Genomic DNA, 16,747 nt, shown 5'->3' with positions numbered 1-16,747 from the left:
GTGGGAGTTTAAAAGTAGCCGTTCATTTTGTGATGCTCGCAACGACCATAAAAATAGGACCACAACCACATTTTCAACCCTCAATATCTCGGAGTTGACCACATCTATTGACCCAAAATTTTATGCAGCTTCATTTTGATACCTGGGAACTATTTTATGAAAGTTTAAAGTAAATCTGAGGGGGTCAACTGGGAGGCCTCCGATGATACGAGGTGGAATGACTCAAATGAGAAACTAAAGTTAAAACTGTGTTTGTAACAAAACAAGAGGACATACAAACGACTTGACTTGTGCTTGAATGCAAGGACTCTGCCGGCAGAAGTTAGCCAACACTCTCAAGCATGGCATGGTGTGCTCGCTTTCAGCTGCCTGGCTGTAGAAAAAAGGGAAAATAAATAAAGCCACATAAGAGGAATCACAACAGTGCCATGATTGCAACTCCTCATATCAAAATGATCCTGGGTTCGATTCCAGACAGATTTTGAATTTTATCAAAACTCCCGTTCTGCAACATCGTAGAGCTCATCCATCTAGAGAATCACGAGGATGTTAATGAAGGTCCTTTGTTATCTTTCAAAAGAGTGGTGACATGGCACCAGCAACGGAACAGAGCTTTTGTGAGGGACGTTGAGCGTTTGGTTAAAATAATATATGTTCATGTACCTGGCACATGAGGCAGCTAGTCGAGCTCACCACCTGCAATATGAGCCCCAAGGCGGCTTAAGTCAGTATTACAGTGCGAGAAAGATCCCCCATGTCTTTTGTAATCAAATTAACTACAATGGTGTAAAAAGAAGCAAGGTAGGATTCCAACACAAATATTTCATACAAAAAAATTACCCCCGTGTGGGGGTGACGGTCATCTCTATAATACCACAAGTTCTCAATGTTCAGTTCAGGTAACCGCGAAACAGTCCAAACTAACCGTTTAGATTGAAATAGTTCACAGAGATACACGAGGATAATACTACTAATGACATAATTAATAAATATGTATTGTTCATTTAGTACCCGGATTAACACATCAGAATCACCAGTAAGTGCAATACGTGGTTTTCCGGTCCGTCCACTCTCTGGGGACATTTCACTTCCGGTTGTAGAAAAAAAAAACGAAAAAAATAGGCTTAGCTCTCGGAGATTATGATAATCCCGTAGATTATTCTTCGCTGATTATAATGCAACTTTTAGAATGAAAATTGGTCAAGTATTTATAGAGATATTGAGGTTTGAAAAATCGTTAGAGCTAGAAAATTCATTAATTATTAATTCCACAGAAGTTTCGTGACACTGCACAAAGTAACATGTCAGGTATGAAAAAACATTTTGTATGCCAGATTCATTAATCATTAATTATGGAATGTACTCATTGATACATTAATCAGAAAGCCCGAAGCATGTAGCATAATTTATCACTTATCCCCTCATCCGGGATCCGTGGCCTCGCCCCACAGCCTGCAGCCCTATGTCCGCCGGTGATTATGTTAGATATCGGCACGATCGAGAGGAGCCTGCGAATTATCCCTGCTGATGCACTGAATTGATGCAATCGTTCGGCCAGAATATTCGTTGTCAAGATGTTGCGTGATTAAATCACCAATACAGTCACTCAAATTTATACCGCCGACATACTTCTTAACAATCATCTTCGCCCCAGAAACCACAGCCAATCTGAACCACGCTGGCCACTGCTCAGACGCCATGACCGGACTACTGCGCAGTTCTACTACGCAGTTTGGTTAAAGATGACTCAGCATTTTGGCGCGCGCACAAAATTATATTTTGAAAATAAATGCCGACGTTTACATTTCGGGTTTTGAATCTTTTGCACCTTCGGCGGAAAATGTATAAATATAAAAGGCTAATAATGTGTTTTATATTTTTATTTCATTTCTCCTTCCTTGCGAATCGCATCGGCGTTTTTGGCCATCTTCCAGATCACGTGACGATCAAACGGGAAGGAAATTCAAAAATCTGTCCGGTTAGATACAAGATAATATTTTTTACTATCATAATCAATAAACAGTTGCCGAATATCTTGTAAAATGGCAGACTAGATAGGTTTTGAAAATGGCGATTTTTATAACTTACGTGACCTCGTCCCTGAGCTTGAACCCGGACAAAAGTTATATCGTTGTGCAACACTCATCGACCTCTACCCACATACCAAGTTTCATCAAGATCGGGAAGAAGAATTGTTGACGGACGTACGGACGGACGGACATTTGGTCCGGCTTTATGAGGTCATCTTGGTATAGATGACCTAAAAAGCAATCAATTGCAATCAGAATAAATATACAGCCAGGTAGATATTCCCCTTCCCCCACCCCCCCCCCCACCTCCAAGGCAAAAATCTCAACAGGCCCCTGTAATGACCAGATGATGAGAATCAATCACCAAATATTGATCACAGAACACAGGGCCTTATCCTTAAAGGCTTTTTACTTAGCAAAACCTACAAGCAGTAGAAGTGGACTTTAGGGTGTGGCATGGAAGCAAAAGAAAAAAGGAAAATGCGAGTGGAGGATCGGTGAAAATAAATGGAGAAGGAAGGAGGGGGAAAGGAAGTGAATCCACCGGGTTGACGTCTACACTGTTTTGGAGGGATCTAAATGGTGCTGGGATCGACTCCACCACTCCCTTGGCTGTATCAACTCCAGATCTGGACTCTGTTGGTGCTGAGCAGTGGCCGCATGCTCATGGTCACAGGAATGTATCTGGTTAAGTGATTAGTCAGCACCCAGGATACGAGCTACGCACTCCTGGTGCCTTACGGGTCACTCTCTCCTTCACAGTTCCAACGCATAGCCTTCATTCAACTGTCTCACAAAGAGCATCTGCTGTTATGGTCATTCGGGCTGCATCTGCCCAAGAAAAGAGGTCCAATCACCCCTGCGCCTTCCACACCGCTATCCGTCCGCCACGACAGAATGCAGAACAGTTGTCAGGTTTTGACGAGAAACTGCCATCACCAGCTCAAAACATCAAAAACAGTGGCCAAAAAAAAGGGAAGAACCAATTGCTTGTATTAACCACTCGTGGATTTCTGGTGAACTTGACGACACACAATACGGTTCGGAACATTTATTTACACAAACGACTTATTAGTGCCCAACAGGTTTTACCAGAGGGGACTATAGGTTTGTACTCCATCTGTCCGTCGGTCTATCCCACCTGTGGTTTTTTAGACTTTTTTTCCCATACCCATAAACATTGGGTTTCTCAACCGGGTGTCCGAGGACCCCAAGGGGGCCGCAGAATGTAGCCAGGATGTCTGTGAGATGGCAGGGGGAAATAATTGACTCAGTTGAGTGTTTACCATATTTTGCTTCCGTTGGTCAATTTTTGTACAACACATCCATAATATTTCGAAATTATATGGATGTGTTATACGAAAAATTAACAATTCCATTTTTCATATCTTGTCCAAACACACCGCATGGCGTATTTACATCATTATGATGACTGATATAAAGAATTAGATTCTCGCTAAATATAGTTATAAGATTTGCTTTTTTCTATATTTAGATTTTTTTTTTCAACGAAAGAAGCATGCCGACGAAGAAACAACGATGACGTCATACGCATAAATTACACCAACACATCACCTCCAAACTAGGAGGCATCCGTATGGTCCTCAAGCCTTTGCAGACTGAGATTAAAGCCTATGGTCACGGATAGACGAAAGCAGAGATGTCGATCGAGATTTCGCCAAATATTGATCCCTTATTATGGGCCCATCAGGACAACAAACTGCTAGTCGTTTATTTGTGACCGTATTAGGCTCATTAAAATAACTGAATCGAACCACCTAACTTGATGAGGCAGCAGGGCACAGATCGAGTCCCATACAGATGCCTCCGAGATTAACCACAGAGCCACCACTTTTGTCTTCTGCTTCACTGTCAATGGCATAGTTGAGCTACGGAGCTGGAAATCCCAGGGAACAAATACCATGATAACACCACCAAACCCTGAAAAGGAAAACAGTATCGGTCCAAAAACAAAGAAATGGCAGGAAGTCGAAGTTGTATCAATCATTTTGAAACACCCTGTACTTAGAGATACTCACTCACCTTCTAATTGTACAAATATGAGGTACTCGGTTGAAAAACACAAGATAGCGTGTAACTGTGGCTAGCACCAGTTAGCATATGTGGCCGACTTTAGCACATTCTGCACAGACAATCATACAGACAAGCAGACCCAAATGCAATACCCTCCCCTATGGCAACGATAAAAAAAGATGTATGGTTCCTACTCTGTTCAGTTTAGATCAAGAGAAGTAACAGACAGACAGACAAACAAACGGACCCAAATGCAATACATTCCACCGAGGGTACTAAATGCTCATTTTGCACCTGCACCGGCCAAGTTTTGAAAACTTGCAGCAGATGACATGGACAGTGTTAAATTGCACAAAATATTGCCTAAATATTTATATCACATTTGTGGTATTTTCAAGTTCCTTTTACTCACACCGACTCGACAAGATAGGCGAGAAGATCCGCAACTTGTGGACTACAGTAGGTCAACTGCACATCGTACGTGAGTCTTTGCAGGAGCTGTAAACACTGAAAGCAAAACAAAACCTTTAAAACTCAAAGAAATGAAGGGAATCTACACACACAAGAGAGACAACACATTGGACATGGCAAACTGAAATCCACTCACGTTCTAAAGTACCGTTCTGATAAAATCCTCATGGCAGTATCATGGTTCTATCGACTTAAAGATTTTTTCCAACATTCCTTTCCCGTGTCCTTCGAGCAAAGTCCGTCATTTTGGACCCCGTTATGGTGTCCACAAAGTTCAGGTGATTGTTAAACATTTCTCCTTAGCTGAAAATATTCCTTATGGACCTCAGTATCAGAGGTTGCACTCGTATAGATGCATGCATGTGATAGCTTGGAGGTAAGCGCACTCGTCTTTGAGCCGTCTAGCTCGATTTCTACGCAGCTATAAACTGCTATCCTGGTGTGTTGCATTTGAGACCCTGAAAATTGTAAGAATTTTTTTTTTTAAACCTGAATTAAACTGCACAATCTCTATAATTGATGGAACAGTGCAATGAGGCATTAAAGGGAGTTGAACAGTTTCTACAATAACTAGAAGGGCACTCGGTAGAGCACATACCTCCGCCATGCAATTATTGATCCAATAGAACATATCAGGCCCAACAAATACATCGTTTTTAGCCCCATTTCTCAATAGTGAAGAATCACTTTAAAAATTAAATAAATCTCATGTCCAGATCCTGACTTGGATCTTCACCAAAATTGAAACAATTCATCCTCGTCACACACCCAATGTGTCACACACCCAATGTGTCACACACCCTCGTCCTCGTCCACAAAGTTTAATCCGAATCCGTCTACAACTTTTTGACATGGCCTGCACACAAACAAACAAACAAGCAGTCATAGACTGGTACTTACGAAATCGTCAACTTGACTTCTGACCTTGTCTAATAAAAGCTCTCTCTAGAGAAGGTAGTGACACAAACCAGAAGTTTCTACGATGATTCTGTACCAAACCATCAAAAATCAAATGTTTCACCTCACTGTGACCTTGACCTTTGACCGATTTTGACCAAAATCTAATCAGCGCTAGCCATCACCCTCCTGAATCACGTGGTGTAATTTGACATTGGTAGCTTCTTCTGTTCTCGAGTTATCGTACCTACAAACAAACAAACACACAAACAAACACACAAACAAACACACAAACAGATGACGGAAATCATCAATATACTTATGAAATCTAAAGATTTCGTAAGTAACAAGCAGTCATAGACTGGTACTTACGAAATCGTCAACTTGACCTCTGACCTTGTCTAATAAAAGCTGTCTCTCGAGAAGGTAGCGACGCAAACCACAAGTTTCTTCGATGCTTCTGTACCGAACCATCAAAAATCGAATGTTTTGGATGTTTGACCTCACTGTGACCATGACCTTTGACCGATTTTGACCAAAATCTAATCAGCGCTAGCCATTACCCTCCTGAATCACGTAGTGTAATTTGACATTGGTAGGTTCTTCCGTTCTCGAGTTATCGTGCCTACAAACACACAAACAGAGTCCGTAAGTGATCAATATACTTACGAAATCTTTAGATTTCGTAAGTAATAACAAACAGGGGTGAAAACATAACTTCCTTCCACCTTCGGTGGTGGAGGTAATAGAAGACAAGTTTCTTCACAGGGTGAGAGAAACTGCAATGGAAAACAGCATAGTTTGATGTTACCTCCAGAGGGCGCTTCGAACACAACGATCATAAACCTTGCTAACAGAGGAAACGGTAAGACGAGGTTTTCAAGTGAAAATCAAACCAGCTTAGATATTTCTCTGTAACCAGATTCCAGAAAAGGTCTCATAAAAATCTGGTCTGGTTGCAGGACTGCATTGAATGTGAGGATCAGAAAGTGCAACTAACTAGAGATTACTTATATAGAGGAGAAAGGGTGGTTGAGGTCAGAGTGTGGTCTTCAACTACGGCTAACAGGACTGAGTGCACTTGGTCTTTAAATCTTTCGAGTAGAGAAGCAATGGCTGCAATGGCCTGCAAGAGGCCACAATACCCAATGCATGACACCTTCAGCAGTTATGCTCCATGCTAAATATTTGGTTGATCGTGAAAATACCGAGTGCATTCCCATACAAATAGCAATTGGATGAACTACCATGGCTCCCAATGAGATGTCCTGGGCAGAACAACAGCTGACCGTGTGCCGCTCCAAGGCAAATTTTCCTTGGTATCCCTCAATTACTTATGAGGCATTTTAGGAAGTAAAATAAAAATTTTCTTCACAAGCAAATTAATAAATGGAAAATTCAAAACTTTTGTCATTAGTGTCATTCTGTTGTTGTGTGAATTTGATTTTGTCACCCTCTCTTCTCTTCCGTCCTCTATTTTTCTGTTTATTGTTATTTTCGATGCTTACGATAAACAGATTTATGATTTTCATTGTCACACCGTCAATGGCACAGGAAGCTTCATGTATGTAACAATATCCGTTGATGCATTTTGTTCATACTTGCTTGTCCAACTTCATAATGGTACTCTTCCGTGAGAGTATATCCCCTCCCAAACTCCCCCACCCCTCCCCCTCCCCACCACCACTCACACCCTAAACCAATCATCCTGTACTTATTCTTCTTCTTAAATGGCCACAATTATTCCCATATTCGTGTGGGGTTGGCTGGGGGGACTTTTGACCCAAGTCCTCACGAGCTGGCAGGCCAGGCCTGATGTTCGACTAAAGTCAGGGCAGGGATTTGTAATTTGGCCAGGGTGTCGGTGATAGCTTGCCTACTCTTCATGAAGAATACCATGGGGGTGTTTAATGTCTGTCCACCAAATAATGCCAGAAGATGGGATTCCCGTTTAACGTCCATCCGAGGGACGGCACACACATTGATGAATCGCCCTGGCTGTAAAACACCGGAATAACAGTTTATAGCTGGGTCAGGATTTGAAATCAGACGAAACAGCTTAGAGATGAGTATGTGTACCTGAAAGCCATCCTGCCAGCCCCCTGTCATTCATTCTTTAAATGAGCCTCAAATTAAAAACAAAATCCCAACCAAACAAAAGCACAAGGCCTGTCTAACAATTCATTATCTATAATTTTGCTCCCTTTCCCATGAAAACATTTTTCATAATGGTTTTATGAACCATTATCCACAGATAATGTGGCTTTCTAGGAGTTGCATTTGATGTGAAATCACGTAGTGTAATTTGACATTGGTAGCTTCTTCCGTTCTCGAGTTATCGTGCCTACTAACACACAAACACAAACAGAGTCCGTAACTGATCAATATACTTACAAAATCTTTAGATTTGACATTGTGGATGTCCTTAAAAAAATCCGCAACTGTAAAGCCTGTGTCAGGTCAGATTCTTACCCCTATGATTTTGACGAGGCAATGCATCATGAGCCAATACCATTCATTTGAGATTAATTATGCTCATCATAGCCATACCAATTTGTTTGTTTACAGCTCATAAGCTCCAGTTAAAAAAAAAACTTTCATAAACCTCGACAAAACAAACTGCAAACACGAAGTGAATGGAGGAAAACTGAAAGAAAAAAAATCCTCAAACCTGTGCAAGTATCGAATGTGGGTCACAAGCGGACAATGAGTGAACCAGTCTGGCCAGTGCCCCTGTAAGATCCAACGTACATCGTAGGGTATCAAGAACCTCCTTCTTTGCAGCTGGGGAAAAGCACAATGATATCACAACAGGGACTAAGTTACACCAATCTATCACTTATGATGACACGTTGGAGGATAACAGGCAGAGAAGGAAGGCACAGATTTAAAGCCTTAAATTTTAACGCCTGACGATTGTACACTCCATCCCAAAATTGGATTATCAGATGAAGTTGTTCTATCATAATCAATGACAGATATTGTGACTACAATATCTTGAAGTTGTGGTTTATAACCAGGGGTTCACATAACTGGTACTCAGGTACTCTAGCATGGTAAAAAAAAAACTAAATGCGTACTTCAAAGATGCTCCGAAAGCTCAAAAGCGTACCAGCACAACAGAAGCTTTTGATGGAAGGTTTTCTCATCAAGTGTAGATAAGATTCCTCCATGATAATTCTGATACATTGATATACTTATACTGTGATTTCAAAATTTAAGTGCACAAAATTAAGTTTATAAATGATAAAATTATAAATTATATCACAACTTATAAGATAAAAACAATACTCCGAAGGAGAACACGTGAATGGAGAGGAAGAAAAGGAGGTATTCTCAGCAACTGTAAGATTCTTCTGTGATAATTCTGATAAGTGATGTACTGTGATTTCAAAATTAACTTCATAAATGATAACATTATAATTTACAAGTTATATTGGAGGTTTATAAGTTGTAAGATTTAAAAAAAAAAAAAAAAAAAAATCGATCGAAGGAGAACACGCGAAAAATGAGGAAGAAGGGGAGGTTCAGGAGCGTCTGGAATGAAAAAAAAAGCACAGCTTGCGAGTGTCTTGTTTGGAGCGGACGTTCTGAGAGAGAGCGCTTACAGAGGAGCAAGATGCGTACTAAGCTGAGAGGTACTTTAAAAAAAAAAAAAATCCAAAAAAAAAAAATCAGAGGACCGCTTGGAAAAGCAGATGAGCACGCTTGAAGCTGACAGTTTTTTTTTTCCACACGTACCAAACCATTTCTGCTGTGTGAACCCCTGTTTATAACCCCAATTATAATAATCATAGGAAGAAATAAGGTATCCTAATGTTACGATTCCCAAATTGTCTTTGCACAACCTCTGCCTCAGCCGTTTTAGCTTACGGCCTCAAAATCATTGTCAGCTTTTTGGATCTGGAGACCGCATCTGAAATAAATAAATAAGCTACGTATATTGAGAACTATTCGTGCAGAGTTGCCTCTCCCCCACCCCTCTCCCTACCACCGCCAAATAATGGTTAATGCTGTAATTCCACTGACAAATACACCCTTCTGTGTTTGACTTGCAGCCTACCCCCTTTTGATTCCAAGTGGTATCAAAATGAAAGTGAAGGACGGAATAGGACGGTTTGTACCCAGTTGCGAGAGCAATCCCACAGCCTTGGCACATATTGCTGGGTTCGTCTGGAAATCCAAAACAAGCTGGACAAGGCCATTCAAGCACTCAGTGGGAAGCACTTCCGCCAAGGAGAAATACGCGCAGATGTTTTTGTTTGCAGATATTGCCTGAGGAATGGTCATGAAAGGGCAGCAAAGGTTAAAATAATAAAAAGGTGATTGGAAGAAAAACACAGAATTATCACAAAGTGAAAAAGCAATGTGGAATGTTATAATATCTCACATCGAACACATAAAATATTAAATCTCAAAAATACATTTTGAAGTCGATATATACAAACTGAAATGGTAAAGATAAAAGGCCTTTTAGTTGTCTCCTAACCCATCCTCCCCCTCCTTCTCCTGTGTGTGATGTCCCCTATTCTTTCCTCTCCCACCAGCGTAGGACTATGTCCCGTTATATCTCACCTACTCTTCCTGGTCGTGTCAAGTACTCAACACTCCTTCCATCTACATCTTACGTCTAGCTGTCGAAGCAGTTGCTGCACATTTCCTTCATTGGAGTTGTTTCTGTACTGTGCTGAGGCCAAGAGAAAGCCCTTCACACATGCTGCGGAGTCCATGACGCATGCGACAGTAGCACAACCAGGGTGTTAGCTTACCTACGGAGGGAGAAATAAAAAACAGCATAAATGTTCCAAAAAACACCACCAATAAACCACTGTCTTTTTACTCACATGTTTGTACTTCATCAGGTCATCAAATCAACCTAACAATACTCATTATTTTTCTTACATTATCACCCCCTCCCAGCCCCTGTCCACCTCCCTATTGTCCAAACTTTTCAGAAGAGCTTCAGGATGACATGTAGAGGAAAAAAAAAAAACCAAACATTTTACGTGTACGTACAGTGGGGTGCAAAAGTACGAGTCAGGTCAGGTATGGGAGCATGCGCCGGAGCAGCACGTCACTGCATCCATTTTACGCCAGTACTGCAGGGGCCTCCGTCTGGCCGTCCCCCAGGCAGATGCCTGGCCAATCCCAATCTCCTTGAGATGCTGATTAACCTGCTGCAACCACGAGGCACGTGGTCAGCCCATTGGCCTCCTCCACTAACGAGGCTCTCTCGCTGAGAGAATCTGGTGAGCAGGATCAGTGTCAGGAAAACGAGCCACATGTCCATACAGCCGCAGCTGACGATCACGGACCATGCAGGTAACAAATATGATTTTAGTCTTTCTCAGCAACCGCTGATTGGACACAAAATCCGACCAGTGATAGCCAAGGATTCTCCGAAGAGACCTGGTACCAAAGGAATTAACTCTCTGTCTCAGATCCCTGGTCACAGTCCAAGTCTCACATCCATGGAGAAACACTGGAGTTGGAGGTAAAATAACTGTTTTCATCATGGAGGAGGGGGGGAAGCTATCGATATCGATAAAAATTGAAATAGACGGAGCATACTTTCAACAATTTAGACCCCTTAAGACCCTATAGACCCCAACTATAATTGGAATTTACCTTTTGGACGTTTAGACTATTACACTCCTCAAGACCATTTAAACCCCTTCAACACTTTAGAGTTTAAACCGTCGAAAACAAAAACCCGTTAGAATGCTGAGATCCCTTGATTATTGAGACCCTTATACCCTTTAAAACCCTAAGACCTTTTAAGACACTTTTTAAACCCTTTGGACACCTTTCGACATTTACATCCTTTAGACCCTAGCAACTTTTGGAACGTAACCTTTAGACCTTCTCATGGCCCTTTAAAGCCCCATGGACACCTTACATTTGGAGACCCTTTCAACACTTTAGACCCTTCGACCTGTAGACCATTTAAATATCCTTTCAACACTTTAGACCCTTCCACCTGTAGACCATTTAAATACCCTTTCAACACTTTAGACCCTTCGACCTGTAGACCATTTAAATATCCTTTCAACACTTTAGACCCCTTCGACCTGTAGACCATTTAAATATCCTTTCAACACTTTAGACCCTTCGACCTGTAGACCATTTAAATATCCTTTCAACACTTTGGAACCTTACAGTGAGGAGTTAGACACTTGCACCCTTTTGACCTCTTTCTATCAATTCAGTTTAAGGACCCGCGCTCATCCTCCAGTTTTCATTGCGCGAATAAAATCCTGTGATCAGGCCTTTCAGCCTGATGTAATCGCAACCCCCCCTCCTTGAACAACAACACGACTACATTGCCCGAGCTCACCGATTCCCGCGCCCTATTCAAACCGCCGAGCGCATGACGTACTTCCGGTTAGCTCTTCCTCCACGAACTTCATTCGATCACGTTAACTCGGACTTGACAGTAAATCGGTTAAATTGGTATTAACTTGCGACAATATGTTCCTTAATGTAGCTTTTTTTAAACGTATTTCACAAAATAGAAACACCAGTCAACAATTTAAGAGACGATAATACACCGCTCTAAAAAGTCTTCGTCGACACTTCATTTATGGTTTCTTCGTTAACGTAAAACGATTAACTCAGATTCGTTTCAGAGAAAATATTAATTGCAAAAGTTCCTCCGAAATGGTTTGTTCGTGGTTAGACGGAATTCTTAGTCCGGTATGGCTTAACTATCCTGACTACAGAAGTCACGCAGTTGTCGAACGGCGCACTTACCTCAACCATTCAACAAAGCCTCACTATCAATATCAACCACGACGAGAATAAGGACCAAGTCCGTGTAATTAGACTCGATACGAGTGAACCAATCATGGACCTGTTTCTATATCCGTGGCCTGTCCAGAAATATGTTTGTGTGAATCATGGATTCTCTCCAGACTCCAATCCGGATGAACGGTGAAGGTCGCCATCCTTAAATTTAGCCGTGGGACGCATCATGGTGTGCGTGCGGAACAACACATTCAGTGTCGGACTGTATACCCGCATTTCACGGGTTCGACCCGCTTTGTTTGTGAGAACCTGCAGACCCGTCCTCGTGTCCTCCATCGTCAAAACGCAATGTTTCCATCGCTTCCATTCCACTCACAATCACTGACGGTTGAGACGCACACTGCGACCTTGAGACGACACGCAAGATTACAAGGTGTCACTCAAGAGTCAAGTAAATCAAGTCAGTAATAAGAATAATCAATCACTCGAGTAAAATGGCTTTGTGACGTCATAAGCATCCCCTCACTGAAGACCACGTCATCACCCTCAAGGATTCCGTGTGCCGTGTCACTTCCGATCACGTGTCACGTCTAATCTATCTATAATTCCAGCAATGTGTGTGTGTGTGTGTGTGTGTGTGTGTGTGTGTGTGTGTGTGTGTGTGTGTGTGTGTGTGTGTGTGTGTGTGTGTGTGTGTGTGTGTGTGTGTGTGTGAGACCGACCGCTGTTTCTTGACAACCACTGACCTCCGATCTAATTGAAACTTGCCAGGTATATTGCTGGGGACCTGAGGATGTGCCTTTTCAAGGTTTGATATTAATCGGACAAGTGGTTCCCAAGTTACAGCCATTTATTTACCAACCAATGACAGGACACGGTGCTATGACATCATATTGACGTCACAACTCTTCTTCTTCTTCGTTTAATATGACGTCACAATTGATGCTGGGGACCTGAGTATGTGCCTTTTCAAGGTTTGATATCGTTCTTCATCCGTTTCAGCTGGTTCCCAAGTGTTTCCCAAGTTATGGCCATTTATGATACGGTTGGTCCGATCTAATTGAAACAATTCCCCAATCCAGTCATCGTTTACGAGAGCGAAGGAACGAAGCTGCGCGTCATGCACGTGCAATGGAATCAGACTAAGCACAAGCTGCCTGCTTGACATGCGACACTACGCGCGTGACAAGGCGTCGTGCAGCTGAAACGGATGAAACACGAGCTGCTCGCTTGACAGACAACACTAGACGTGAGGCAAGGTGTCGTGCAGAAGAAACGGACGAAGCACGAGCTGCTCGTTTGACACGCGACGCTACGCACGTGACAAGGCGTTGTGCAGAAGAAACGGATGAGGAACGAGCTGCTCGCTTGGAAGACAACACTGAACGCGAGGCAAGGCATCGTTGAGAAGAAATCCCTCACCAGCGAGAAGACCGGCAAGTAAGGGATGCCCTGTGCCATCAGGACGTACACCGTGCGAGACTAGAGCAGGCTCACCATGAGAATCGCGACCTTGCTCGATACGATGATACCGATTTCTTCCGAGAGGAACTTCATGTTGAGTACAGGCACGCGTTGAGCAGGACCTCATCTATCTATAATTCCAGCAGTGTGTGTGTGTGTGTGTGTGTGTGTGTGTGTGTGTGTGTGTGTGTGTGTGTGTGTGTGTGTGTGTGTGTGCGTGTGTGTGACCGCTGTATCTCGACAACCACTGGTCCGATCTAATTGAAACTTGCCGGGTATATTGCTGGGGACCTGAGGATGTGCGTTTTCAAGGTTTGATATTAATTGGACAAGTGCTTCCCAAGTTATGGCCATTTATTTACCGACCAATGACATGACACGTTGCTGCGTAGGCGTGGCAGCGTAGGCCGGTGCGCGGCTGGCCGACAATGATATCACGGGCCCTACCGGTTACATGGCAGCGAATGTCATGGCAAGCAAAGACAGGGAGGTAAACTTGATTTTAATTTGGATTTTAATTAACTCTGTGTGTGGAAGTGTGGTTGGCGTGAAAACGTGAGAGCGAAAGAACGACCTGTGTGGTTGTCGTTTTTGGCTTGCGGGTTTAAAGTATTTTTTTGGTACGTACGTTTTTTTTTTCTTCTCTCTTCTCTGTGTTTTTCCTTGTGATGACATTGCAAAAAGGCAAAATACGTTGGCGCTAATTGAATAATTGGCCATTAAAACTAAATTGCGAATAATCGTAACTGCGATATGCGAACTTCCGGACAGTGAGGACTTGACTTCCGGATGACGACTTATTGTATTTTTTCTCGATTTATCGACTTACTCTATTCTTTCATTCGCGATTTCTGTACTTTCTAGCTTTTCTTAAACACAATGCTCCCAAATTCAGTCGGCGTTTACGACAGCGAAGGAACGACCTGTGTATTTGTTTGAAAGTTTTTTTTTTTTTGGTTTGCATGTACGGTCACGCACGTACGGGCACGTGAGAGCGAAGGAACGGCCTGTGTGGTTGTTGTTTCTGGCACGCGATTTGAAAGATTTTTTTGGAGCGAAGGAACGGCCTGTGTGTTTGTTGTTTCTGGCACGCGGTTTGAAAGTTTTTATTTTTTTTTGCACGTACGGCCTCGCATGTACGGCCACGCACGTACGGCCATGCAAGAGCGAAGGAACGGCCTGTGTGGTTGTTCTTTCTGGCACGCGGTTTGAAAGTTTTTTTATTTTATTTTTTGCATGTACGGCCACGCGCGTACGGCCACGCACGTACGGGCACGCGAGAGCGAAGCAACGGCCTGTGTGATTGTTTCTGGCACGCGGTTTGAAAGTATATTTATTTATTTATTTTTTGCACGTACGACCACGCACGTACGGGCACACGAGTCGAAGGAACGACCTGTGTGGTTGTTGTTTCTGGCACGCGGTTTGAAAGTTTTTTTTTTTTTGCACTTACGGCCACGCACATATGGCCACGCATGTACGGGCATGCGAGAGCGAAGGAACGGCCTGTGTGGTTGTTTCTGGTATGCGGTTTGACAGTTTATTTATTTATTTTTTTGCACGTACCGCCACGCACTTATGGACACGCATGTACGGGCACACACAAGTAAATAAAATAAACGATAAAGAGCAATCCGAGACTGCAGACCCTCGCTAGAGCTTGTTTTGTGTGGTGTTTGTATAGTTTTGTGTGGTTTATTTTGTGTAGCGTTTGTGTACTGGTGTGTTACATAATCAACTAGAAGGACACTCAATAGAGTACATACTTCCACCCTGTAATACCTGATCCATGAGAACATATCTGGCCCAATACGTTTTTGAGATATCGTGCTGTATATCGGTTTAGCCCTGTCTCTCAATGGTGAAAAATCACTTTCAAAAATTCTAGTAGCCGGATCCGGATCCAGATTTCACCAAAATCGAACCAATTTGTCGTGGTCACACACCCAACCTGCCCACCACGTTTCATCCGAATCCATCTACAAGTTTTTGAAATATCATGCTGTATTTGTTTAGCCCTATCAATGATGAAGTATCACTTAAAAATTATCAGATCCGGATCCGGATCCAGATCTTCACCCACATTTAAACAGTTCGTCCTTGTCACACACCAAACCTGTCCACAAAATATCATCCAGATCCGTCCACAACTTTTTGAGATATCCTGTACACAGACAAACAGACAAACAGATAGAAAGGGGGTGAAAACATAACCTCCTTCACCTTCCGTGGCAGAGGTAACAAGAAAAAGAGCAATCAGAGATTGCAGACCCTCACCAGGACTTCTTTTGAGTGGTGTATATTAAAAGGTTTTCGGGTAAATATAATATGGCTGCCAACCACATAACCGTCATATGTGTGAACCTTTTGTTCCTCATGGACAGGTAGTCATACGTGTAAAGTTTTACCTTGATTTGTTTCGCCACTTCAGAGAAGATTTTTGAAAATTATTTTTCAACAATATGGCTGCCAAATCACGTGACCAATGATGTCATCAAATTTATTTCTGTGGACCATTTTATCCCTCGATGACCCTCAAAAATTTTCATACTGATCAGATGTAGCGTTCTACATATGTAATTGTGACGTCATAACAAAGGCACCTATTCTGTCATAAAATATCTCACTGATTCCCCATGTCTCGTACTTCTCATGTGCCAAGTTTCAATTTTTTCCTTGGTGCGGTTTCAGAGATACAGAGGTCCAAAGTTTTTCTGTTTTCCAACATGGCTGCCAGAACACGTGACCTATGACGTCATAAATACAATTAAACCATTATGCATGAGTCGTCACACCTATGGTGAAAATTTAATCTCAATCCGACAAGGAGTAACAGGGAAACAGACAGACAAACAAGAAGAAGACGTCGTGCAGAGCACGATACTTGCAAAATCCATAAAACAAGTTTGACCTCAAAAATAATTGGTGGTTGAATTCAGTGACCAAATATGCAACTCCTCTTCAAATTTCAACTCAATCGGATGAAAATTGAGGATTTTATAAATACCACCTTAGTTGTTGACCCTTGGCCTGTGTTGACCTTTTGACCTTTTAACCTCAAAACAATAGGCTTCTTCCTTATGACAAAACTCTACTATGTGGTG

General features: G+C 42.4%; 1 protein-coding gene across 7 annotated transcripts in view; it reads right to left on the bottom strand.

Annotated features, from left to right (window-relative positions):
- CIP2A (cellular inhibitor of PP2A) overlaps positions 1 to 12,220 on the bottom strand; it is a 40,223-nt gene extending 28,003 nt beyond the window's left edge. For 2 of the 7 annotated variants that reach the window (XM_085873039.1, XM_085873043.1), the window contains exons 1-6: positions 11,770 to 11,867; positions 10,061 to 10,201; positions 9,557 to 9,707; positions 8,104 to 8,216; positions 4,477 to 4,571; positions 277 to 373 (exon numbers count right to left, since the gene is read on the bottom strand). In XM_085873039.1, coding sequence (XP_085729165.1) covers positions 277 to 373; positions 4,477 to 4,571; positions 8,104 to 8,216; positions 9,557 to 9,707; positions 10,061 to 10,162 — 558 coding nt within the window. In that variant the 5' untranslated portion in view covers positions 10,163 to 10,201; positions 11,770 to 11,867. Of the gene's footprint in view, positions 1 to 276; positions 374 to 663; positions 697 to 4,476; positions 4,572 to 8,103; positions 8,217 to 9,556; positions 9,708 to 10,007; positions 10,202 to 10,448; positions 10,679 to 11,591; positions 11,750 to 11,769; positions 11,868 to 12,185 lie in introns of those variants that run through there. The other 5 variants (XM_085873042.1, XM_085873041.1, XM_085873040.1 and 2 more) reach the window with 5 other exon arrangements.
- Between the last annotated feature and the right edge of the window lie 4,527 nt (positions 12,221 to 16,747).

This window comes from Eptatretus burgeri, chromosome 3, assembly GCF_056783735.1.
Source record: "Eptatretus burgeri isolate ZD-2024b chromosome 3, Ebu_testis_v1, whole genome shotgun sequence".
NCBI classification, from domain to species: Eukaryota; Metazoa; Chordata; class Myxini; order Myxiniformes; family Myxinidae; genus Eptatretus; species Eptatretus burgeri.
The sequence above is the reverse complement of the archived record's forward strand: the minus strand, read 5'-3'. Positions and strand labels throughout refer to the sequence as shown.